The sequence below is a fragment of the Hyaena hyaena genome, unplaced genomic scaffold (genome assembly GCF_003009895.1).
Source record: "Hyaena hyaena isolate Hyena2069 unplaced genomic scaffold, ASM300989v1 scaffold_266, whole genome shotgun sequence".
Taxonomy (NCBI): domain Eukaryota; kingdom Metazoa; phylum Chordata; class Mammalia; order Carnivora; family Hyaenidae; genus Hyaena; species Hyaena hyaena.
In genome coordinates this window covers 1276016-1302873 of record NW_024080900.1, presented here as the reverse complement: position 1 = coordinate 1302873, position 26858 = coordinate 1276016, and the positions used below count along the sequence as shown (strand labels likewise).

The following is a 26858-nucleotide window of genomic DNA, read 5'->3' as shown; positions in this document are numbered from 1 at the left end:
CAGGTACACTGGCAAAAGTGAGCTATTCCATATGAAAGATGACTCACTCTTAACCTTCTTGACGAATTTGGCCTGTGGGAGACTTTTCTAAACACCTGATAATGTGAAATGGACCGCGATCCTGTGTTAACAGATTTGTAATTTTCTTAGGGCTCCCACTGCTAGAGCCAGCACCAGTCCCCAAAGATCTCGAAGCCAAGTGTGAAAAGAGGAACCAGGCTTATTTTGCAAAACAGTGTTGTCATGTAGGCAAAGGAGATGTTCAGACGCAAAGGTCAAGTGATATGGTCTCTGCCAGACTCTGCTCTGACCATTTCCTGCCTTTCTCTTCACTCCCTACTAGCAGAGGCCAGTTGTTTGAGGTTATCTAAAATTAGAAAGATAGTTTAGTAATGGTTAGATTTTGTTTATGAGTGAGAGCAGGAAATGAAGTGTACTAATTGCTGGAAGTCAAAGAGGTTCTACCCTAATATTATCTAGCTCTCTGTACTTTAGTTTGTAAAATATGGAGGATGCGATGAGACTTTAAGTTTATCTATCCATTTTTGAGAAAGAGAGAGAGAGAGAGACGGAGGGTGGGAGAGAGAGAGAGAGAAAAAGAGGGAGAGTGAGAATATGAACATGAGCAGGAGAGGGGCAGAGAGAGAGGGAGACACAGAATCTGAAGCTGGCTCCAAGTTCTGAGCGTCAGCACAGACCCCGACATGGGGCCTGAACCCATGAACCGTGAGATCATGACGTGAGCCCAAGTCGGATGCTTGACCGACTGAGCCACCCTGGTGCCCCTGGGATGAGACTTTTTTAAAGGTCAGGTTCCAGCTTCTAAATGTAGTCTTACATGGTCTATGTCTGTTTGAGTCCCGTCACTAATGCGATCGGCAGTGTATTCACTGCTCTGCCCTGGAAGTCAATGTCTTTGGGCGGATGGATGGGAAAGGGGACTTGCCACTCATTTACTAGTCTTCCTTTTTAAAAAAAATTTTTTTAATGTTTTTATTTATATTTGACAGAGAGAGAGAGAGAGAGAGAGAGAGAGAGAGAGAGAGAGAGAATGAGCAGGGGAGGGGCAGAGAGAGAGGGAGACACAGAATCTGAAGCAGGCTCCAGGCTCTGAGCTGTCAGCAGAGTCCGACACAGGGCTCAAACCCACGAACTGTGAGATCATGTCCTGAGCCGAAGTCGGACGCTTAACCGACTGAGCCACCCAGGTGCCCCTGAAGACTCCAGTTTAAAAATAGACCAACAAAAACCAAACATTTGAAAGTGTCCAAACAGATCATAAAATTCCTCAAAGACAACGATCTTTAGTTCTTTAGGAGTATTATTAGCACCTAGTGGAACGCTGAGGCCACAGAAGTCATTTGGTAGTACCTAGCTAATTTATACCGATCTTTGCAAAGATTTTGTTTTGTTGATGCCAACCAGCAGTGATACGTACAGCAGTGATACGTACAGCAGATAGGGCTCTCTTCAAGCCTTGTTGCCAATCTGCAGAACCCTGATAAGCATTCTGCCCTCTTTAACTTTAATTTTTTAAATTATGAAGAAAGGCTACTTATATATATATAGGATTATTCTAGAAACAATGTGCTGGACTCCTTGCATCTTTTCCTGCTTTTCCTGACTGCCCTACTTTCTCCCCTTCGGCACCCAGACAAGAAAAATGAAAACAATTTTGGTGGCAGGTTTTGTGGAGAAACCCCTCTTGAGCGATCACTGAACACAGTATTGGCTACAGGAAAGTGATCCTGTTTACAAAACCTGGTACAAGACATTGGCCTTACTTCCACCAGCCCGTGTGACTGAGGGCCCAAGAGGCTTGTTGCATCTGGTGGGGGGAGGCTTGGGGAGAGTGTGAGGGGTACACTTTTACAACAATATTCTTGAGTTCAGCATTGTTTATTCCCTTACTTCTAAGTGGGTATGGGTGTGTCTATGCCACACACACGTATGTACAGTGATTCTCTGGCAAGAGCTCCGTCACTGATTTCCATTAAAAAAAAAAATCTTTTTAAAGCTATTTCTTTACTTCGTGGGAGGCTGGCGGGGGGTGAGTGGAAGGCAGAAGGCCCTCTTCCACTGGCCTGACACTGAACTGGTTTTGTGTAGCACTGGGAATCAGTATAAGAAAGGGAACTCCTGGTCTTCCTTTCTTTTAAAAATACATTGAAAAGAATCAGAAGAGTACCTATCTCTATGTGGGGTTACTACAGGTGGTTTTTTTAAAATCTATTTTTATATTTTGAATATTCCTAGGAGTATAAAAAAATAAACAGACAAAAAAATGTTTAAATATTTTAACATAACCTCATGCACGGAAGAGGATGCCCTGCAACATGCTCGTAGTCAGGACGAGATCTAAGAACCCACTTTTGTCTTAGGATTCATGTAATTTTCTGTAGAAATGTCCTTCTAACCTCTAAACCCATATAAAGATTTTCAATCCCCTGATATTGGCATAAATTCCTCAGGGGCATCTTAAACCTGGTTTCCTGATGAGAGTACACGGTTGGGGGAATGGGATCTGAACCCAAAGAGGTCAAAATTTGAACCTCGGGTCTACTAATATGAGGGGCACATGCTCACAGGCCGGCTTATTACCAGAAAGAGGGGGTGATATCTCCTTATGTGGCTGTGGAAAGGATTACATAAAATAATATATGGAAAGTTTTTAGCATATAGTAAGAACCCAATTAGTGGTATTACCTTTTGTTACTATTTTTTCTTCAAATATTAGGCTATTTCAAGGACTATCTCTGGGCTTATGTCCTTATATCCCCATTATTTATTCATTTTTGGAGGCATGCAGGCTATGACAGGCGCCTATGGATGACCAACGAAGGCCATCGCACAGGGAACACCCTCAAGGGCTACTTACTCTGCTCTTCTTACTGCTGGACATTTTATTCTTGATGTAGCTGAACGTGCGACTGACTTTTGTCCCACTCTTCCCTTCAAAATCTTTCTTGGAGGGGCTCTGAGGCAGGAAACTATACGTCTCTTCTGTTATACTAAATAAAAAAACAGGAAGATTGGTTTTTAAAAGAAAGACTACAGAAATTAACGTTTAAAAACTAAACATATATGAAAAAAATACAATTCTGTGTAACCATGTATGATTTTAGCTACAAGTCACAGGCAACTTATATACACATGTGACAATGGGCAGCAGAGTAACAGATGGGCAGAGTGGTTCCACACAGGAAGACCTGAGGACAGAGCACAGGACTATGCCCACATTCCAGTCCCAAAACCTGGCTAAGTTTTCTCGTAGCAGCCATCAATGTTTTGGTAATAGATTTTTAGTGGCCCAGTGTGAGTCTGTCAATTATTCATTTATTATTTTACATGAAACTTCTTAATCTAAAATAACACTCAATTTATAAGCATCTTTGCAGCAAATAGGTGCTTGAGAAGAAACTCATAAAGACAATGGAATGATGAAGGTGTTAATAAAGGTTGTAAACAAAGGAATTTTTATGACTGAATGCATATTCAAGTTCCTTAAAAGCAGAAATCACACACCATTTTTTTTAGTCTTTTGGCACATGGGACGATCAATACTGGGGCATACAGTTTTGCACAATTTCAGGAGGGAGGAGAGGGTAGAAAGACCCATTTTAAGAGTTTCACAGATCTAGGTGTACTGCTCTACTCATTCAGGAAGGCTACACAGACTCCACGTGTCCATTTACGATGGACATGTTTGGATCTTAGGAAATTCACAATGGTTGATTTCCTCAGAGAATGCTGGACACTTGTACACACAATCCACTCCATAGAAAAGGCATCTACCTATACTGTTTCCCAGATGTTTTATAATCCTTATTTTAAGAACTTTTCCACAGAAAAGTTGTGTTTACCTCAAGGGCCTCTGTGAGAGGACAGAGGCACCACTCAAGAGGGAGAAAATCCTCTTCAGCAGCTAAGGTCTGTTTATGCGTAAAGTACTGTTTACAGTGTAGAGCAGTCTGTTATGTTGTTATGACAAGGGGAAGTGGTGTGAGAGGCACTGCTCCAGAGAAGACAAAGGAGAAACAAGGTATGACAGGATTACAAAGAGAAGCATTCATACTGAGAGTTCTGGATCACCGAGTCAGAACTGATGCCTCTGCGAAAAGGAGCCGGCTTCAAGTGCAAAGCAGTAATCAGAACCCCCATGATGCCGAAAGCAGAGTATTTAGAACCCCGTAAGCATGACAAGAGGAATATAATAGTAAACGATGAGTCAAAATGCAAATCTTCTGCCTGCTATCAAGTAAAGAACCAATGCACTTACTCGGACACAGCTGTGAACCATATCCGTGTAGGCAGAAGAAAATGTCTTTAAAGCTTAAAATGGCTAAGTTCCACACACGCGTGCACACATACACATGCGCATGCAAACAGTGAAACAAAATGTTGTCAGGCTTAGGGGTTCATTCCTAGAAGCAGAGTACGGAAGTTCATAAAGTCAAACACAAGTGTTTCTTTCCTCTCCTGAATAAATGCAAACATTTATTGTTAGGAGAACATAGAGAACAAAAGGAAAACACTACTGAGGACATTATTTACTATAAACCACTTATAGCCATTATATCAATTTTATCACTTAAGGAAGTAAGAATCCAATGATCTGAATTAACTTCTCAGTTTACTTAGTGAAATGTAGTAAGACATTTTGGATTTCCTTCATTTCAATCTTGGGGAAAGGAGTAACAAAATAAACATGCAGTACCTCTCGGTCAGGTTAGCACTGGTGCTGTGGAAAGGCCGTGAATCTGGAAAACAAAAATAGCAGAGAAAAAGTTGGAACCAAAAGATGGTACCTGGATGACAGGTAAGAGGTTTAAAATATTTACAATGACACACACAAAGCAGAGAGAGCGTCTGAAAGCCAGTGCATAGTGCCTTCTCCTCCTATGGGTTTGGAAGAAGGAAAAATTCAACTCGAAACTCAGTAGCAGAACTGGAAATAGGCAGCAGTAGGCGTGAATCCCCCACGACAAAAAATTTCATCCGAGATGCAAGTCGCCACGGAAGCCCCGAATCAACACTTTTGTCCTCACACTCAAACACACAGGGGACATGTCTAACTCCTGTTCTTGTCAATGCTCCGTTTCCAGAGGCCATCTTTCTGAGATGACATGACGGGAAGAACATAAAATCAACAGTTAAATATCATTCATAGTCTGTTTGCTGTTCATTTTGCTTTTGTGGATTTCCATACCAAAAAATCTCGCGAACATCTATCTGATATTTTCCTGAGTATTCCTGGAAATGGATGAGTGAACAGGAAAAGGGCACCAGAGCTGGCTGGGGAGGTCTTGGTCCTGTTACTGATTTGGGGTGAGTGCTCTGTATTTCACTTCCTCATTTGTGAAATGAGGGAGATGAAACAGACGGTGAGATGGATACAATGTGTACGGCAGAGACATCCTTCCTTCCTCCATAAGCATCAGCCCATAAACTGAAGCGGTCATTAGCACTCAGGCTCAGCCACACAGCAGAGCAGTAAGTGGCGCAAGCATTAGAACACTACATTCCTTTATCCACCAACAGGGTAATAAAGCTGGAGCTACGTTGGGACCTAGAGGAGACGGTCTCAGTCACACCACGATAAATGATTTCCAGTTTTTAGATCAGGTGTAGAAATATTTTCTGTGTGTGATTCCAGACAGACAAAGGTTGGTACAGCTTCTGCTACAGTGTGAACAAAACACACACTCACTCCTTCAGATGGGTTTCCAGCATTGGATATTATCCGTAGTAAAGCCTTAATCTGGTAGAGATTTGAAGATGTTCCACTACCAGACTACCAGCATTTGAACTTAAATGTCCAACCTGCTCAGGATTCTGATTAGAAATGCAAAATGGTAGTTATTACTAAGTAAATAGACAACAAGTAGGAATAATAGATAGGAAACTTAACAACTAATTCTAAGTCTTCAAAAGAAAGTTTTCTCTAGTTTTTCCTTTTATTTATTTGGTTTCTTGTATTTCACTCACAATGGACGGTCATCAAGATTAGCAGAGGAAGACCTGGGGTCTGTTCCCTAGTTCCTACATGAGCTAGGTGGGAAACTGTCAGCATTTTAACCTCAGGATGCCTTAATTGACTTAAACAAAAAACCAAGAGTGTGGTTTAAATCTGTGGCTTTAAAACCTTTTCCACCCCAGGAACCTTGAATGACAGAAGCAGCATTAAACTCTCAGACTGTCAGGCTCTGTTGTACACTAACTACAGTAATTACCTGGTAAGTTACTACCCTGGTAATATGAACAGTATGAAAGTAAAATCCATAATGAAGAAAAACACCAACCAGCATGGAATCTGGCCAAGAAGCGGCAACCAGGAGATTTCTGCTGAATAAATTAGAAACTGAGCAAATACGCGATGGAGTACTGGGAGAATCTGGGACCCTTGTAAGAACTCCCTGCCCTTTCACTGCTGAAAAAAAATTTAATTCATTTACTGTGACCTCTTAGAGGTGGTTCTGAGAACAGTAATTAATCTGCCAATGCCTCTGAGATTCCTGAGGGGTCAGTCATCAAGTTTTCAGAGCACCCAGGAGTATGAATTAATCAACGATACTTCTATGGTATAATTACAGACAAAAGCAAAGAAATCTATCACTGAAGTTAGCCTACGAAGTATTACTGCAGGCAAATAGTGAATTTCAACTAGGATTTTCTTAAAGTCTTGAAATAACCTGCAGACCTAGTATACTAATGTTCCAGGGTCGGAACTACTGGATGGACAGGGCCATTGTTTTTTAAAGCGCATCCTATGAACACTAGTGTCAAATGTGTTATGCACAGTCAGATGGTATGCATGTTACCTAGCTATTACCTTTGGAAAATACACAAATTATTTGAACACTGCCTTGGAAATTCACAATGTATACATTAGCATCTGAAACCAGCTTAACTGGACTTCCCTAAATTTATGTGGCTATGAACCAACTCCTTCTTTTTCTTTCTCCCCCCTCCACCTCCGGAATTCTCACTGATATTTCAGAGTACTGAACACATTTTGAGGAATGCTTGGATACTTGGTTCAAAGGTCTCTTCAAGCTTCTATACTTTTATAGCTTCATCTTGCTGGATTAGCTGTATAACCAGTGCTGTTCTATATTAATAACTGTGTCTTAGAGGTAGAAGAAATACCACTGGGATCTTTACTTCATCTGCCACATGTGGACCTATGTCCCCGGGTATTACAAATACTTGGAGATGAAACAGGCTTGAGAATTTCTGAACGCTCAGAAGTTGTAAGCAGATTTTCACAACTTCCCTCCTATTACAACTGGTATGAAGTATGTTATGGTGTGCCTATTTACTAAGCATCTTTTCATTGTGAAAAAAGTACTGAATGTAAGATCACTTCCATTTAAGAGAAATGAACTAAGCTTTGTTACTGTACATGAGGTACTTTCCTTTAAGAACAATGCAAAGATGTCACCCTGAACTTAATTATAAAACTTTAATATCTGAATAAATAGATACTTAAATACTGTTGAAATATAGGGTCAGCAAGTGGTAGGGAATCAGGTTGCTCAATTATACAAATACTGTAATTCTCTGAGACTCTTATGGATTGCGAGTAATTTGCTCTACGAGTGTTCTAAAAGATGAGCAAACGTTTCTAATAAAGTTTAACTTGATAAACGAGCGATGACTTGCAACACGAGTAGAACATCACAGGATCACAACGGAGCCAATGGTTCTTGAAATTCACTTTGATATACAAGTGCTTTTGATTATAAACATGTTTCAGGAATGAATTATACTCACAAACCAAGATTTTATTGTAGTTATATGAAAACAATTCAGTATTTGCCTTTATACGAGAAATTTTTTTTCCATTAAAAATAGCAACCCTGGAATTTTCTAGAAATCTTGCATAACTAAAAAGTGATTTTCATGGTGGAGGCGGTAAGAATTCATTTTCCTTTCCAAGCTTACTAAAATCTTATACAGGTTTTTTTTTTTTTTTTTTAACTTTTTAAATGTTTATTTTTAAGAGAGACAGAGTATGAGTGGGGGAGGGGCAGAGACAGAAGGAGACAATCTGAAACAGGCTCCAGGCTCTGAACTGTCAGCACAGAGGCCGATGTGGGGCTCGAACTCACGAGCTGAGAGATAATGACCTGAGCTGAAGTGAGATGCTTAACTGACTGAGGCACCCAGGCGCCCCAAACCATATAAAGCCTTTATACTAGGCATTATCAAATAGGAATATATTAATCTGAAATCCACACTATAGTAAAACGATTGAAAAATAAAATCTCCAAAGCAGAGAGAGTAGGAGGAAGGAAATACATCTATAACTTTCACTCCCTAATCCACGTGGTGTAATCTCAGAGGAGAGGTGTTTTTTTCTTAATTCTTTTTTTTTTAAAGTAATCTCTATGCTCAGTGTGGGGCTCGAACTCACAATCCTGAGGTCAAGAGTTGCAGGCCATAGCCAGCGAGGTGCCCCAATGGTATTTTTAAAGACCAGTCTGAAAGGTGAAAAGAAAAAAAGTTTAATGTTGGCTTTTAAATATCACAAGTGGATATACAGGTACCAGTCTTATGAGACCAAAAAAGGTACAACACGGAAAAACGAACTTTACACGATCAAATGGAAGGCTCTGGGAAACGAGTGCTCAGTATTACAAAGGTACAGGTGGGACGGGAACACCTCCCCGGGCCCTGGAACTCAGTCAACCAGTGCACGTGGCGTACAGGAGGCAGGAACTTTCATCCAAACTCATGTTCAAAGCAGAGCAGGAAGACCAATGGTTTAGAAACAATGGCATGCAAGACAGTTTCTTAGCTCCAAGCGGATAGCATCTTCTGCGCTGGTCAGACCCTACCCAACGGCCGTGGCCACCACAGCTGCTTACTTACTAGGCAGCGCCTCCTCATCATCACTGGAGTGAGAAGAGCCGAGGGAAAAGAGAGTTTTAGACTTAAGGAGCTGTGGAGAGATGTGGACGGAGAAGGAGACCCGCCTTGCTGGCTGCATCCGCGGCTGGGCTGAGAAGTGGGTCAACACGAGACGTTAGTGCGCGCCGACTGCACCGGGACAAGGTCAGGGGCACCAGAGACCACACTCAACAGAATAATGTCACTAGCCTGTCTCGTTCCAGCAAAGGCTGCCGAGGTGAACACCGTTTTTATTCACATTTTCATCTTTATTTCTCAATGTGTAGAATTCTAACAGAGCTTAAAAAATTCATCCGACAAACACGTACTTGTGAGAGTAAGAAAACAAGGAGTCCACTATCTTTAATAGTCATAACTTAGAGCTGGGTTGTTTTTCTTCAGACCGGAAACATCTGGAGTAGCGGTGTTTCTTAGGATTCTGTGCCCGGCTCTCTTCTCCCTCACTCCCTGCCCTCCCAAAGCACAATCTGAATTGGCTGGGCTGGTGACACACACCTTTCCGCCCTCAGGCTGTAGTTCTCCCCTGAACTCAAGACACATTCATCTCTCTGCTCCCCTCTGGGGCATGTCCCACAGGCAGTGTCAACTGAGGACGCACGTGAGTGAACATCTCTCCCCTCCACACCCGCTCCTGCATTCCTTCATTCGGGAGGCGGTACCTAACATCTAATGAATTGCTCACAACAGAAACCTGGGCCGCATCACTGAATGCCTCCATCTTACCCATTCAGTTATTCCGTGTGTTCTAGAATTCTCTGAACATCAACTTCTCCCCTACTGCCACCATGCGCTTTCACCTGGTCTGGCAACAGCCTTCTCCTGATCCGCCACCTTTGCTCCCCAACACTTTCCTCAGTGTGGTCTCTCTGAAGTGTCTGAATCAATCCATTTGATCACCTTAAATCACTCCACTGCCCTCAGACAAGAAACCCCAATTCCTCGGTCAGGCTTTCCACACAGGCATACCTCATCTTGTCCTCCGTTTAACTTAACTTTATGGACACTGCAATGTTTACAAATTGAAGGTCTTTGGTGACCCTGTGTTGAACTAGCCTATCGGTGCCATTCTGCTAATAGCATCTGCTCATTTTGTGTCTGTGAGCAATCTTGATCATTCTTGCAGTATTTCAAACTTTTTCATTATCATATTTGTTCCAGTGATCAATGATCTATTCTGCTTGTTTTGGGGCATGTAAGACAGCAAACTTCTGTGATAATGACCAGTCATCACTCACCCCTCTGGCCTCAGGCCTCCCTGATCTCTGAGACACAATACTGAAATGAGGCCAAATAATAACATTACAAAGGCCTCTAAGTGTTCGAGGGAAAGGAAGAGTCACACGCATCTCACTTTAAATCAAAAGCTAGAAATAATTAAACTTAATGATTAAGGCATGTGGAAAGCTGGGATAGGCTGAAAGCTAGGCCTCTCACATCAAACAGCAAAGCTTTGAATGCAAAGGAAAGTTCTTGAAGGAAATTAAAAAAATGCTACTCCACTGAACACACAAATGATAAGAAAGGGAAATAGCCTTATTGCTGATATGGAGGAAGTTTTAGTGGTTTGGATCAAAGACCAAACCAGCTGCAACACTCCCTTCAGCCTAAGCGTAGTCGGGAACAAGGATCTCTTTGATTCTGTGAAGGCTGAGAGAGGTGAGGAAGCTGCAGAAGACAAGTTGGAAGTTAGTTGAGGGTGGTTCAGGTGATTTAAGGAAGGAAGCCAGCCCCACACATCCAAGTGCAAGGTGAAGCGGCGAGTGCTGATGTAGAAGCTGCAGCCAGTTCTCCAGGAGATCCAGCTGCGATCGTTAATGAAGGTGGCTCCTGGACGACAGATTTTTAGTGTAGAGGAAAACAGCCTTATATTAGAAGAAGATGCCATCCAGGACTTTCATAGCTAGAGAGGAGAAGTCAGTGCCTGGCTTCAAAGCATCAAAGGACAGGCTGGCACTCCTGTTAGGGGCTAATGCAGGTGCTGACTTCAAGTCAAAGCTAGTGCTCATGTACCATTCTGAAAATCTAGGGCCCTTAAGAATTGTGCTAAATCTCCTCTGCCTGTGCTCTGTTAATGAAACAAAGTCTGATGACAGCACAACTGTTCACAACTTGGTTTCCTAAATATTGTAAGCCCATTATCGAGACCTACTGCTCAGAAACAAAGATTCCTTTCCCAACAGGACCGCTCAGTGACAATGCACCTGGTCACCCAAGAGCTGATGGAGACGTATGACCAGACTAAGTTTGCAGGCCGCTAACATGGCATCCATTCTGCAGCCTGTGGATCAGGGAGTCATTCTGACTTTCAAGTGTTATTATTTAAGAAATCTATTTTGTAAGGCAATAGATGCCACAGACATGGATTCTTCTGATGGATCTGGGCAATTAATTGAAAACCTTCTGGAAAGGATTCACCATTCTGGGTGCCATTAAGAAAACTGGTGATTCCTGTGAAGAGGTCAGAATAGCAACATGAATAGGAGTTTGGAAGAAGCTGTTCAAGATCTCAGCAAGGGAAGTCACTGCAGACATGGTGGGAACAACCAGAGAACAAGAATCAGACGTGGGGCGTGAAGAGGGGACTGAATTGCTGCGATCTGTGACAACACTCTAACAGATGAGGAGTTGCTTTTTTGGGAACAGCACAGAAAGTGGGCTCTGAGATGGGACTATTCCCAGGGGAGGCGCTGGGAATTTGCTGAAATGACAACAAAAGATTTGGAATATTGCCTACAATCAGCTGACAGAGGAGCAGCAGGTTTTGAGAGGACAGACCCCAACCGTGGAAGGCCTACTGTGGCTAAAATGCTATGAAACGACATCACATCATCACTTGCTACAGAGAAACTGTTCGTGATTGGAAGAATCGATCCATGTGGCAAACTTCGCTGCTGTCTTATTTTGAGAAATGGCCACAGCCATGGACACGGAGGCAGGACCCTCCACCAGCAAAAAGATTACAACTCACTGAAAGATCAGATGATGGTTAGTATGTTTTAGCAGTAAGGTATTTTTTTTAAATGTTTTTTATTTATTTCAGAGAGAGACAGCATGAGCAGGGAAGGGTCAGAGAGAGAGAGAGAGAGAGGGAGGGAGATACAGAATCTGAGGCAGACTCCAGGCTCTGAGCTAGCTGTCAGCACAGTCGGGATGCTCAACCGACTGAGCCACCCAGGCACCCCAGCAGTAAGGTATTTTTAAATTAAGGTGTGTGCACTGGTTTTTAGACATCATGTTGTTGCACTTGACTAAAGCATCGTGTAAATCTAACTTTTAAATGCACGGGGAAGCCTAGTAATTTAGTAATTCATCTGACTTGCTTTACTGTGATATTGCAGAGTCTGGAATCAAACCGTTAAGACCTCCACGGCATGCCCTCACTAATGTACCCAGTGAACGCCCAGTCTCCCATTGGCCTCAACCTTGAGATTACTTCTCCCCAGTAAGCCATCTCTGTCTGAAGCTCTTGTACTGCTCCGTTTGTCACATTCACCTCTTCTCTGGTCTGCGAGAATGTGGGGAGGAAAGAAACTATTTATAAATTCACCTGTCTCCTCCCACTGGGTAGCCTGGTGCCTGGCAAAGAGTAACTCAAATGCTCACTGAATAAATAAATTAACCAACAAATTTCCCTTTGTCAGGCTTTCTGAAAGCCCTGTACCAACCTAACAGCCACATAAATAATACGAGATGTCGGACTGCTGTCTGCAGCCACGCCAAGTGTCAGAGATCGAAGACTACTGGCACAAATACAGCTACGCTGGCTCCCTGGGCAGTGACGGCCTAGTACAGGAAGTAAGCTGTCATCTTCACTTGCCTGTGAAAGTCTTTCCGAATGTGAAGCAAATTCAGGAAACGAAAATGATTTGCTCTCTTCCTACACCACATCTAAGAGTATCCCTTCCCTTTGTCACAATTTCGTGGATCATCAGAAAAAACCCATTTGCAGGAATATCTAAGGAGGAGCCTCAACATATATGTTCTTTGTAATGACAAACCCTGAAAAACAAAGGGAGAACGACTTCTCGTTAAGAAGCCTGTGAATTAAAACATCTAACAGGCACAAGTCTCCTTTTAACGTCACCATCACCAGTGAGGTCAGGGCTCTTCCAGGGACGCCACCAAGCAAACTCCTGGTCTACTGCTGGCAAGCATCTTCTGAGCATGAGCCACGAAATCCATTAAAATACACTCTGGGAAAGGGATCACCTGTAATAACTGAATTATTCTGTACAGGCAGAAATGAAATTTATGCTTCAGTTCTATCAAGAAACCATCTGAGTCTCCTGGCAAGCCGGGAGTGTCCACTGCACCCTCCTGACGGGGCCACAGGTCCCCAGAGCGGTCTCTCTGAGGGCCGTCCTCCCGGCGCATCCCCCCGAGGCAGGCAGGTAGCCTCGGGGCCCTTCTGATTGCTTACAAGATGAGCCAGCAAGGCGCATTCACCATGTCCCCTCCCACCAAGACGGCACAGCCGAGACCTGAGTGAGGACAGCTTCCTCGCCTGTTTCGGTTCCCAAATAGGCGGTTGCCTGTCTACCTTCCGCCCCAGAACATGACACAGAAATACATTAGGCACCATCTTCACTAAGTATTTTCCTCTGCATCAATGGACTTTAGAAAATGATCCCAGCTTAGAAATAATGTTGCGATTCCTCTGTGTTTCTCTTCTAGACGCCACAAGACCTTCCAGATAACAGCTCAGGAGACCTACACTTTCAGAAATGCTCACATGTTGACAGCTTTAAGGCTGTGGGAGAAGCAGCTAATTTCTCTGAAGGAAGAAGACAGAGCCCAGGCAGAAGTGGGAAAGTAGTGAGATACACTTGATTTCAGAAAGTCTTTGGTTCCTAGACAAACCTACTTGTAAGACACAGCCTCTTAGAGACCATGAGGGACGGCGTTCTCGTTTCTCTCACATCGTTTCAACTCGGGTTGGAGACAGACAGACAGACTCACTCTGGTGCTGTTCTGGGCCCTGTGAACTCACTCACTCCATAACAGTAACAAATGTTAATTGTAAGCCAGGAAATATGCTAAGGACTTTACATAAATTCACATTAAAGCCATATCACGTTATTACCCCTGTGTCATCGAGTAATTTGAGGCAAAGAATTTCACTATCTAGCAGCCCAAGGTCACAGAGCCACCAGAGGTGCCTACGACAACACATCAGTTAAAACATTTTAAGTGTATTGAACACGTTAGGCTTTAAGATCTCGCTGGGTTCATTTTAACTAGGATTCCTTCAGCTGGGAGACCATGACTACAGGTGAATCACGCCATGTTCAAGTGATGTGGAAGATCTGAGTCTGTGGCAGATCGAGAACTGCCCGGTTACCCTGACACTTAAAGGCACAGCACACGCATCATAAGCTTTAGTCTCCTGTTTAGCTGCCAGAGTTTCACATCTGTGAAAACGTTTATTATGCTGCTGGAGCAGAATAAAAAAAACACCGTCGGGAAAATTAACTTAATTGTACGTGGGAAGGGACTAAGGAGAAACAGTGTCATTAGAGCTGAATAATCCTCCAACTGCAGCATAGGCTAAGTCGGGGAAACTGTGGGGGCTGGCTAACTACTTTACGACCTGATCGTTCAAATGTGCATGAAATGTACAATGTAAGTTAGAAGGAGGGTGCACACCCTATTTTGATCAAAGTATTAAATTCCTGCTTGGGGGTCTACCCTTGACAACAGTCTGCCAGCTCATTTCAGTCCCCTCTGAGCAGAACAGAAAATTTCCCAGAAGTGGGAGGAGAAGCCATGTGCGGCAGAGCTCCTGGCACCCGAGGACGGTGTTTTCAGGGAGTTCGCCGCGTTAGTTATAGTGTTTGGCTAGCAACTGAAAACACAGTCAAAAACCATCTTGCTTTTTAGAGGAAAAATTAATGAAGTGTTTCATGCACGAGGCAAGGGAGTGTGTCACAAAATACAGGAAAAAGATCCCTCCGTGGGACACATTCGGTTGGTGTTGGACATCTGTTGCCATGGGAGTGGTAGGCTCTCCATCATGACGGCACCCGCCAGTCATGGGTGTGCAGGGACACAGAGCTGAAAGGTCTCACTCAAGAGTGCCCTGCTGTCTGCGGCTACTGAGCCCTAGCACTCCAGATTCATCAAATTCACCATTAACAGTTCTGCTATAATGATTTTCATTCTGGGCCAGCAAGACCTCTAACGCAAAGCCAAATCAAAACAAAACCCCAACCCAAACAAAAACAGGGAAAGCAATTTCGGCTGCAGTTCTGTAAGGTTATGTCCGCATCTCTGAGACCATGTCACCAGCACGCACATCTTTAGTCAAACGGACCAGAGCTGAACTGCTGATCATGAAAATGAGGGCAAAGTTAATAGCATTCTCTACTGTGTCTTAGTTCTAAGGTGGATTTTTTTTTTTTTTTTTTTAAACTTCAGACAGAGAGAGAGAGAGCGCGAGAGCGAGCAGGGGAGGGTCAGAGAGAGAGGGAGATACAGAATCTGAAACAGGCTCCAGGCTCTGAGCTGTCAGCACAGGGCCTGACACGGGGCTCAAACCCACGAACCGTAAGATCATGACCTGAGCCGAAGTCGGACGCTTAACCGATTGAGCCACCCAGACGCCCCATTCTAAGGTGGAAATTAAAAAGACTAGGCCTGCGGTAAGTCACGAATTAAAAAAAAATTTTTTTTTTGATGTTTATGCATTTTTAAGAGAGAGACTGAGCATGAACGGGGAGGGGCAGAGAGAGAGGGAGACACAGAAGTCTAAGCAGGCTCAAGGCTCTGCTAATAGCACAGAGCCTGATGTGGGGCTCCAACTCACAAGCTGTGAGATCATGACCTGAGCCCAAGTTGGACGCTTAACTGGCTGAGCCCCCCAGGGACCCCTCTCCAGCTCTTTTAAGACGGGTTCTATCCTGGGATGCTGAAGAAACACGAGAAACACCAGGAGAGTTTATTTACTCCCGTTGCCTCAGTCTCCTGAGTCAGCAAAGAAAGGATGACTCCCTACCCTTTGAGGAGCACTTAAATCTTTAGGTCAAGGTCTCAAACTGTAACTACTCATGAAAACAAGAATCAAGATTTTAAAAATAAAAAGGTGAGGTTTCTCGAAGAACAAACTGCTTTTCCCTGCCAAATATTTAGATCCAATTCAAATAACGTTTCTGAGCATCGTTTATTGGCAAAGGCCCTGTGTTTATGAATGCCAGATATCCACCTAACTCTCACAGCCAGTGGGTCCTGAATCTGCACACCCCCCACTCATCGCTGGCAGATGTAATCCTTCTGGCATGTGCTTAATTAGCCAAATGAAAATGTATCTCAGTCTTTCTTTGTCCTTCATGAGCTTGACATTTTTGAAGAGCTCAGCAAATCAGTACTGGATAAAATTTACATAATTGTACTGTGGTAACAGAACAGCATATCTTTCAGTTGTAACCACACTGTGTCTTTAACTTACTCTCCAGTGTTCCAGGAAAAAAAAAAAAAAAGAAAAAGAAAAAAAAAACTTTAAAGGAAGTGATAGAAGACGGGACGTTGATAAAAACAGTTACTACTTTGAGAAGATAGATCAAGCGTGTGACATCTGGGGAAGAATATATGGTAATTCTTTGTATTGTTTTTAGAACTATTTTGAAAGTCTGAAATTACTTCAAAATAAAAAGAAAAATCTATGTCTTGACAAGAATATAATGTATTAAAGAGACTTTTTGGTAGCAAAAGGAGGACAATCCCAACACAGAGCTGTGTGTCATCTTTTCTGTTTAAATGAGCTGTTCAGAAGAAGAGAGAGGCAAATTTTGGAAGGTGATGTTGCAGAGTCTTAAAGGGAGAAAAAAGATAGAAAAAAAGTGTTTAAAAGGTGCTTAATTAAAACAAAAAAAGCAATATACTCACTGTCCAAGCCCGGATGGCTGATTGTCATTAATGAGATGGATTTTGTCAATGGAGAAGAAATGGCTGATGTACAGTAATTAAATCCCTGTTGTTTAGATCTGTGACATGCCTGTGAAGTTAAAAAAAAAAAAAAAAAAAAAGTGAAAAACAGGATCTAAGTATATGCTCTTGTTCTTTCTAGATCAGCACCAAACTTTACATTCCGACCCAACTTAGGAAAAGAATGCAGTACGGGAGAGGGCGAAGAGCACAGGCTGTGGTCAGACACCCTCATTCAAATCTGCCCCAGCTCCTTAACAGCTGCTCAACTTCGAAGGAGTTAGCTTTCACAAGCCTTAGTTTTATCTGCAAAATGGGGTTGACTGAGTAGCCATCCTGTACAGTGGTTTTCATATCCCTCAGACCTAATAATGTTTTAAACTCAGTACGTGCTTAGTAAACATCTGCTGAACACATAATCAGATGGAAGTATTTTCACTGGAGATAGCAACATACATACAGTAGTTCTTATTCTTTGATAATCTAAGTCTTTTAGACACATAGTAGAGATCAGTATTATTCTGCTTTTAAGCATGTTCTTTTTTTTAATTTTTAATATTTTTGAGAGAGAGAGAGAGAGAGAGAGAGAGAGCGCGTGCACGCATAGTGGGGGTGGGGGGGGTGGCGGACGGAGCAGAGAGGGAGGGAGACACAGAATCCAAAGAAGGCTCTAAGCTGTCAGCACAGAGCCCGATGCAGGGCTTGAACTCACGGACCACAAGGTCATGACCTGCACCAAAGTTGGACACTAGACTGACGGAGCCACCCAGGCACCCCAATATCACTCTGATTGTAGCTGGAAGCGGAGATGCAAGTAAATGGCATTTGAAGATGAAGAGCAAGGCTGCCGTGCATCTGGGAGGAAGCCTAACGCCCCTTCATCTCCTCTTCTAGGAGAAGACTGCTTCTGTGTGTACCAGGGGGCCTGAAGTTGGACGTCGCCCCCCTCGGTGGGTTCACAGCAGCTCAGAGGCTGTGTAGGGCCACGCGCCGCAGAAGCTCCTGCAGCGCGGCCCTGAGCGACAGCCCAGCCGTGCTCGCGAGCACACTGCTGGTGTGGGGGGCTCACCCTCCTCTCGTTCTGATTGCCCGTTCTAACTGTTCGGTGACTTTCACTGACACGAATCCCTCCCTCCGTGCTGGGCGGCACACGGTACGTGCTTGGGGGGAGCAGGGAAAACTCAATACTGCCGTGAACGGACTCAAGGGCGCCAGAGATCGGGTTATTCAGAGCCTGCTCCACACGTCACCACGGAGCCTGAGGCAAACAGCTGCTATGTTTCGTACACAGCTGGGAGGTCTGAGAAACGACCTCAGTGAAAGGCAGGGCCTTCAGCAGGAAGCTGGCTGCAGGCGACTTGTCCGGATCAGAGATGCCAGCAGCTCCAATCCCCACTCTGAGGTTGCACACAAGACAAAGACTGTGGGTGGGCAGAGAGTTCCGGGAAGGCAAAGCAGCACAGGAAAGCACTAACATGTCAGCAACTTCATCCAGAAAGGCTCGATCAGAAAGGCCATTTTACCAAGACTTTGGTGGCAAATGGTATCACTTACTAAGGGTCCTCTGTCTGATTCCTAGAAATATCAGTTTCAGAAAAGGTTTTACATAAACTATATTAAGAAGATTAAAACGTTCTCATTTCCTGAAACACTTCTACTTCAGAGAGGTGGAAAGCAGCTGTGAGACTTACAGCTGGGAGTCCTGAGGCGGATACTGTCCAGCCAGAAGCCAGTTACTGGGGCCGTAGGCCAGTCACTTAGGTGGGCGTGAAGCTCTCATACCCAAGGCTTACACGGACTCCAGGGGGATATACTGGCTGTAAGTCTAGGATTCTGTCCACAAACCCACAATTCTGGCATTTTACCAGGTCTTATAATGATTTCCAAAGGACTCCATACACATGAAATGCACTTTATTTTTTAGACTCTCCACTTGCCAAAGATGCTCTCAGCAAGGCACCAAAAAATAGTTTCTGTTTTTTACTCCCTTTTTCTGTTACCATTAGGCTGGATAAATTTAAATCACTTGCCTCAATAAATACATTCTCCATATTCTTTTTTAAAAATTTATTTATTTCTTAAAATGTCTTTTTTTTTTTTAAAGTAATCTATAGACCCAACATGGGACTTGAACTCATGACCCTGAGAACAAGAGTCACATATTTTTCTGACTGAGCCAGCCAGGTGCCCTTATTCTCCATATTCTTGTTATTTTTCTTAACTTTTTCTAAAGTATCAGGCTCAGAAGACCTGGGTGGTGGGGGAAGGGGACAATATGATTAAATCCCTTTGGGCCTTCAATTTGGTTTTCATAAGGCCTAAATCCTCTTAGGCTTCACATAAGTGATGCATTAAGGTGATCCTCCAGTGTCCAATTTCTTTCTGGTCATAGCATTTCTATGTATTGGGGAATACAAAACATTAAATGTCTACATAATGCCTAAGTCTCCTACTCAGAGAACAGGCTGTTTAACATTTTTGTTAGTTTGTTTAATTAGAAAGGTTTCATTACATTTCTACCTAAAAATCCAGTCACCTATCCAAAGACAGGTGTTTAATTCTGTTGTCTGTTTAATTAGAAATGTTCCGGGGGACCTGGGTCTCAGTTGGTTAAGCTTCCGACTTTGGGTCAGGTCATGATTCTGCAGTTTGAGTCCTGTGTCGGGCTCTGAGCTGTCAGCTGGAGCCTGCTTCGGATTCTGTGTCTCCTTCTCTCTCTGCCCCTCCCCCACTCACACTCTCTCTCTCTCTCTCTCTCTCAAAAGTAAACAGACATTTAAAAAAATTTTTTTAAAAATGAAAGAAGATTGAAGTATATCACAGAATCCTCCCAGGAATCAATCCAAAGGCCCCCTGGCCCCAGAGGAGGGAAAAGGACCCGAGCAGCCTGGGCTGCTATAAGGATGAACTCCAATTCTCATGCCAACTCCCAGAAGATTTGTCCCAGGTGCCTGAGTGCTGGGGAGGTCACCTGACTGGCAGAGAGGAAGGCTAGTTGGGCCCCCAGAGGGGAGTCCCAGGAGAGTGGCAGCGTGAAGAAAGCATCAGGTGAGGGCAGGGAGTGCACAGGCTCTATGAAAAGTTCTCCCAGTGACAGGAAGCAGAGATAAAGAAACAGTCATTTCCCAGGCAATGTGAGAAGACAAAGAATAAGATTTATTTTTTCCACAAAGAGATAGGTTTGTGAAAAACTGGGGAATTTAACAATGGTACGTAGCATACTTGAGGACCCATTTTATGACTGGCATGGTAAAATAGGTCCTCAGAACCCAATTTAATATCCTGGACACTGTCCTAATTTAAAAAGGCTGCTTTGACGGAATATTTAAATCCATGCAGATGAATGGTATTCTGGAATTAGTTAAGTGCTGAAACCTTGCTTTGTGCTAGATGGGGTGTCCCAGACAATGGGTGAGCAATCCAAATTAACTAGTCTCTTAGTAAAGAAGTCTTGCTTTCTTTGTTCCTGATGTGAGGACACATGTAGGGAAGTAAAGCTAATTTTTCCAAATCAGCAGCACACACCTGCTTCAGTCTTACCTGCTGCTCAAACATCCGGTGTTCTCTCTGGCCGGATTCCAGATCCTCTTCTGAAAGAGACACCAAAGAGTCTCCCCTTTCCTCCCCACCGAAAGGGTGCCTGAGCTCTTTGGTGTTTGCAGAGTTCGCATCTAGAGTTGAGGACGGCTTGTTTCCGACACCAGCTCCTCCTGTCAAGCCCTCGAGGCTGAAACTGAACACCGAGCAAAGGAGTTAATTCATCTGATTTATGGGTCTCAGAAAGGAAGGAGGATACGAATGTGCTTTGAGTGTTGCTGTAGATTTTTTTTCTTTTAAATTTTTAATGTTTATTTACTTTTGAGAGAGAGAGAGAGAGAGAGAGAGGGAGAGAGAGCGCGCGTAAGAGAGCGTGAGCTGCGGAGGGGCAAAGAGAGAGAGAGACACAGAATCTGAAGCAGGCTCCAGGCTCTGAGCTGTCAGCACGGAGTCCGATGTGGGGCTCGAACTCATGACCTGTGAGCTCATGCCCTGAGCCCAAGTCGGATGCTTAACAAACTGAGCCACCCAGGCGCATCGATGGTAGATTATTTCTCTGTTACCTAGCAAAGCTATCGACCAGGGCATGGCACAAACGAGCGCCACCTACCTGTCTCCCAATAGGTCTTGAGAGGCTGAGAAAGCATATGCACTTCGGTTTATTTCTTCAATTTATTCAAATGTTGACCATGTAAGGTCATTTTCTCAATATTTTTTTTCCAATATACCATATTGGTAGACCAGATTATCTTATTTATCATTTATGTCTGTGTGTTTTTCCTTGATCTGATGTAATTAATCTCTGCCAAAATCGAACTCAGATAATGCCAAAGAATTCAACGGCACAGAGAAAACAGGTCATGAGTAGCTCTCAGAAGATGGACAGCGACACTCAGACTTGCCCCTGTGTCGGTTAACTGGACCTTTAGAACTTTACATTCAACTACAGGCCAGCTGACCTTTCTAATTTCACAGGTACCTGCCCACCAGGAAGCCCGGGACCACGCGTGAGCAGGATGGTCTGTGTCCATCCGGCCACACAGCCCTACTGGTCAGGCCTCCCGGGAACTGCTGGCTGCAGATGGGCACGCAGGGCACCTGAAACAACTATATCTAGGAGTTTTAATTTTTTGTCTTGATATTGGCTCAAAAAGGGGGCAAATTTAGGATATGGTATATAGAATGGGATCCCTGGAAGACAGATTTTGTGGTTTGCAGAGTGGAAAGCATTTTTTTAGTACAGAGGGAGGGTGGCCATCTACGCGCCTTGGGGTTGCTGTGCACATCTGGCACAGCTGCAGTGGGAACTTCTTCTAAAATAAGTGAGATCTCAAAATATAGCCAGAGCGGCCCGTGTTCTCACTTACAAGCGGCTGGAAGTGCATTTGAAGGTATACCGAGCTATTTAGTTATCTCTGCTCAAACTGAATAGTTAATTCTACAAATAATTCACGTACACCAGTCCAGAAGGGCTTGTGTTTGCTTTTTTTAATTTCATAAATTACTTATTATGAACTGAAACCGTATGCCTCTATTTGTCCCTAGTGGGTAATTTAAACAATGGATTTTGTTTTTCTTATTTCAGGAAGACAATAGAAACCATGATGAAGTAGACGTAAATGTATCTGTAAAACTCATTTTCAATAGCAGGGATAAGACAGGCTAAGTGAAGAAGAAATTTAGTTTTCTATTGTGAATTGTTTATAAAGCCTGGGAAAACCAGATCTCTTATTACCACAAAACTTAATCCTGAAAATGTTTCAGTAATTAAATCTGGCTGCCTAGCTGAAAGAAGCATATGAAACACTGAGGAATCTACGAATTTGGAACCTATTTCGTAGGTGGACTTGGAAACATAAGAGAAAGAAATTCATCTTATTTGCTGCCTTGCTTCTGTCACTCTTTTCCTCAGGATGCGGGACCCTCCCGGTTCTGGGGATCAGGACAGATCAGAACAGAGAAAGAAAAGGTCCACCATACCGCAGACACAAGTCTGTGCAGAGAACACCAAACCTACAGCCACGTGACACACAGGAAGCATCAGGACACACCATCCGGCTCCTAGGCTGTACCCCTCCAATTGGATCAGTGATGCCTGGAGCAGCGGCAACTCAACCCTGTGCTCACAGCCAAAGCGGGCCGCCATATGCATTCTAGCCACCCAGAAGCAAGCTCCCAGCCCAAAGCCCAGGTGCCGTACTTTACGATTCCCCCTGTGGTGGCTGGACGCATAACGATACCGTACCTTCTGTAATTAAAGTCGGCACTCAGGGCGGCAGAGTATCGCACACCAGAAGGACACCAGCTCATACTGGGGATGACATCAAAGGCAGAAACAGAAATGGAGGGAGAAAAGAGCAAACAGGGATAGGATTACTGGGTTTGAAAAGAAAGGCCACAGTTATAGACAGATGGAGTTATTGGATTAAAAATTAGGAACGTAACACTTAGAATTTAGAAAAAGACACAAAAACCAGGGAAACTTAAAACCGTGCTACTAATGACCCTCTTAAGACAGTGCGTTGGAAAGGACTGTGTGAGTCTGTTACAGGGTAACAAGTCCAATTTGAAACCCAAGAATTCTTTCTGGCGGACTCTGAACAGAGCCCCCTCTGTCCGTGGCCTCTGCCTCAGGTGTCTCCAGGGCTGCAGCCCCGGGGCTGGGGACACTCTCTTCACAAACCCCACCACTCCCAGACCTCCATGACCATGGCCTATGATCCCTAACTGCACCAAACCCATCCTTGATGAAAAGGGACAATGACAAAGTGCACTGGGACTGAGTCACCAGTTTTCGTCAGGGGTTTCCAGGAAGGGTCCATCTAAGCCAGACACAGTCTAAATTTTTCATAATAACAATATCCCATCAATACTCACACCCACCTTTCAACCCTACTCACTAGGCTCTTAAGCAGCTGAAGATAAAGCAAGGTAACAAAGGTCACACTTCCTTGTATTTTAATGATAATGAAGGCATTTACTTTTTCAAAAGAAAAGGAACTCCACGGTACTAGATTAGAAATTGGTTTTAATTTTAGGTTTCCCCCCCACAAGATTAAAAAAACAAACAAACTCATCTGATCATCCACTTTGACTACCTCAGCACTAATATTTATTTTCAAGTGGGAGGAACAGAAACTCTGGGTAACATGTAAATATAACCAAGTTAAAAAAAAACCCAATTCAAAATATGAGGTATACTGTAAAGGGAGCTGCATCAGTAGGTAAGGATTTCTGATGGACAGAAGCTATCATTTAAAAAGTACAATGCTGCTATTTGGGATCTTAAAATTCAAAGAGAAATCCTTTTGATTTGGAAGGGGGAGAACATTAACACCCACTCATTTCCCTCTGGAATCCTGCAAACGGGAAGATCTGCAGACCCTCAAAACCCCTAAGCCTGAATACACCTAATAAGGGTTTTGTTGATAAGTGGGTGTTTTTAGACAGGGAAAATGGCGGGAGACTAAATAGAAGAGCTACCCCTAAAAGTAAGTCTTTAAAATCAATATCTTAACATTAATTTAAATAGTAAAACACTTAAAGCCACATTAAAGCTCCCAAGGGCAGAAGCAGAAAGGATAAATTCACATCTCAGACATAGTTCTAGTCTGTGATGCGGTATCAGACTTATAATTTGCTCGTGTGAGGAAAGCAAGCCTTAATATACTTTGAGACTCAGAAGTCTACTCTCTGAAATTATTAACTCAATTTTGAATTTCCAAACTGTTAAGAAAAATTTTTAAAAGTATCCAATTTATTAAAAACACTATTCAAAAACACAAATCTCCTTCTACAGAGGTAAACATCCCTTTACTCTCAGAAAATGATAATGCTGTGAGAGAGCAGGATGAAACTGAGGCTGGAGAGAAAGAGTGAGCGGGAGACAGGAAGAGGGGCCGTACAGCACTCCTGAGGCTCCAGGGAGGAGCCGGCAGACTTGCCCTTGCTTCCAGAAACAAACTCCTTTCACCAGAGCGTTCGGGAGCACCCTAAATTTCCTCAATCCCTCCATCAGTGGAGCGGGACATTTAATGGTTCTCTGGCCTTGTTTTGAGATTTAGGAAATTCTAGATTTAAAAAACCCCAGAAATATCCCATTCCCACACCTTTTAATACTGGAGGGGATGCTTCCGTTTGACTAGCTAAGGCTTCGTATACAACTTTACATTATACTTCAGGCTCCTCCTGCAGAAAGAGGAATAAGGGTGAAGTGGGACCTGGCGCTGTCGCGAGGCTTCGCCTCCATGCTCACTGGGCCCGCATCCAGCAACCTGTCACCCTCCACTGTCAACACGTGCATGCTTTTAATAAGGTCGCACTGAAGAGCTTTAATGGAGAGCCAGAGAGATCTCTAAAGGTTTCAGGGGCCTCTACTGAAAAGGGCATTTGCCAACTTGTTCCCTGCGAGAAAAACTTAACGGAGCCAGGATTACTGGAGATTCATGCGAGCATTTGTATTCAAACTACATTTTGTGCCTGAAATCTGGAATTAAAGGAAGTGCCCCCTTTCAAAGACAACGTGGGGAGGATCTCTATGCACCAGCTTCAGTTGAGAGTTCAAAGTACCTCCTTACACGTGTCTCCCCAACTTCACCATCATCTGGGGATTTCTAATTCTCTTTCCCCAAACCGTGGAAGAGTAGGTCACGAGTGACAACTTCTGAACAAAGTAAAACTCAGCATCTGAAGAGCAAATCAGCACTGTGCGACTAGAAATGACTTTTCAGCTTATAAATTGCTAATTTTTAGCTTTAAAATGTTACTTGACAAAAAGTAAGGAATTAAAATACTGCGAGGGCCCCAGAGAGAGGAGATGATGCCTCTTACTTGCTTTAAGAAATGATTACATCAACAATGGAGTGGACTCTCCAAGGGGGAAAATTATTAAAAAAACAAAACAAACAAATACAATGTTGTACAAAGTGTCAGGTGGCTAGACACAAAGGCTTCCATCCAGTTACTAAAGAATGTGTAGAAAATATGTTAAGGCCTGTGTGCCAGCACACAATTATTTCTGGTTCTTTGACCTTTGGGGCAGGAGGAGGGGAGGTGGAGAGAACGAAAGAGCACTCCTCAGGGTCTATTAGATAGGACAATCGACGCATCTCTGAACTCCCTAGGGAGAACTGGAAAGACCCTACTACCAAAGTGATCTGAACACAAGTACAAGATGGAATAAAACACACGTTAAAAAAGCTTTTTTTAAAGATAAAAGTTGAAAAGGAAAAAATTACACATTCATGAAACCATTTCATATGCAACGGACATCAGCAATTAACAAATACCTATATTTTATTTGCCTGAAGCAGACATGACATTGTTTTAAAGGACGGTTTAATCGTGGATTAAGCAAAATGAGATGCTTGTTAGTACACTGAGCTCAGAGGCAACATGGTTAGTCCATCAAGTGAATGAACTCTGTACCTTCTCCTATGAATGGGGGGTCTCCTGACAACGTCCCCAAGAACTCGCAATGAACTGAAAATGAATGGTGGAAGAGGTCAGTGTCGAGATGAAACAAAATGGACACAAATGCATGAAGCACACGGACATCAACAAAGGGAAGAGACACAACCCACACAGACAAACGGTACAGAAAGTCAGGGAATGAAAAACTGTGCAGTAAGAAACATCAGAACCAAAAAGGCCAGATAGCCTGACAATTGCTGGGGAGGATTACTTCGCTCCCTCCCTCTAAATGAGGTTTATTAAATTACAAAAGTAAAAGGATTTACAAAGGCCATTTGAAGCTGTAAAAGGGTCCTCAGACTGTAAAATTCAGGTTATGCTCTACACAGATAACACTGTAAGCATTAGTCAAATTAATTCAAGTCATTCCATTATCTCCAGAGGCACAGGGGCGGTGGTGTGAGGTGATCCTTAAGGCTAGGCTCAAATAGGAGAGGCCATGATGCCGCAGGGGTTGAAAATAAAAGATAACTGGATAAGGTTCTAGTCTTAGTTCAGTCTTAAGATCAGCATGTGATCTCAGGCAAATCACTGGGTCTGAGCTTCAATTTTCTCATCTGGGCTACAGTCCTTTCCAGCCCTGAAATCAAAGTCTGAGCACAAGGACCCAAAGTGGAGCCTATAAAGAAACAAGGATTGCATATAAACCCTTGTTTCTCGATGCTGTCATCATCTGTGACAGTATGTCCTTGCATCCTTCCTTCCTTCTCTCCTCCCTTCTTATTTACTTATTTATTTATATTGGTATGGATGCTTTTTTAAAAAAGTACAGCATGAATAAAGCTGGCAAGGAAAGCTTTTATGTTTATTTTATAAAAAAAATTTTTTTTATGTTTATTCATTTTTGAGGGGGGAGGGAGGAGCAGAGAGAGAGGGAGACACAGAATCCGAAACAGGCTCCAAGCTCTGAGCTGTCAGCACAGAGCCTGACGCGGGGCTCGAACTCACTGGCCGACGTTTAACCGACTGAGCCACCCAGGTGCCCCAGGGAAAGCTTTTAGAAATTGCTTTTT

At 43.4% G+C, this 26858-nt stretch overlaps 1 protein-coding gene across 9 annotated transcripts in view; it reads right to left on the bottom strand.

Moving 5' to 3' along the window:
- The window catches only part of AKAP13 (A-kinase anchoring protein 13), a 321162-nt gene that overhangs the window by 49594 nt on the left and 244710 nt on the right, over nucleotides 1-26858 (bottom strand). For 5 of the 9 annotated variants that reach the window (XM_039245765.1, XM_039245768.1, XM_039245766.1 and 2 more), the window contains exons 12-17: nucleotides 25801-25854; nucleotides 22619-22684; nucleotides 20377-20569; nucleotides 16798-16906; nucleotides 4718-4760; nucleotides 2879-3011 (exon numbers count right to left, since the gene is read on the bottom strand). In XM_039245765.1, coding sequence (XP_039101696.1) covers nucleotides 2879-3011; nucleotides 4718-4760; nucleotides 16798-16906; nucleotides 20377-20569; nucleotides 22619-22684; nucleotides 25801-25854 — 598 coding nt within the window. The remainder of the gene's footprint in view (nucleotides 1-2878; nucleotides 3012-4717; nucleotides 4761-16797; nucleotides 16907-20376; nucleotides 20570-22618; nucleotides 22685-25800; nucleotides 25855-26858) is intronic. The other 4 variants (XM_039245772.1, XM_039245773.1, XM_039245774.1 and 1 more) reach the window with 2 other exon arrangements.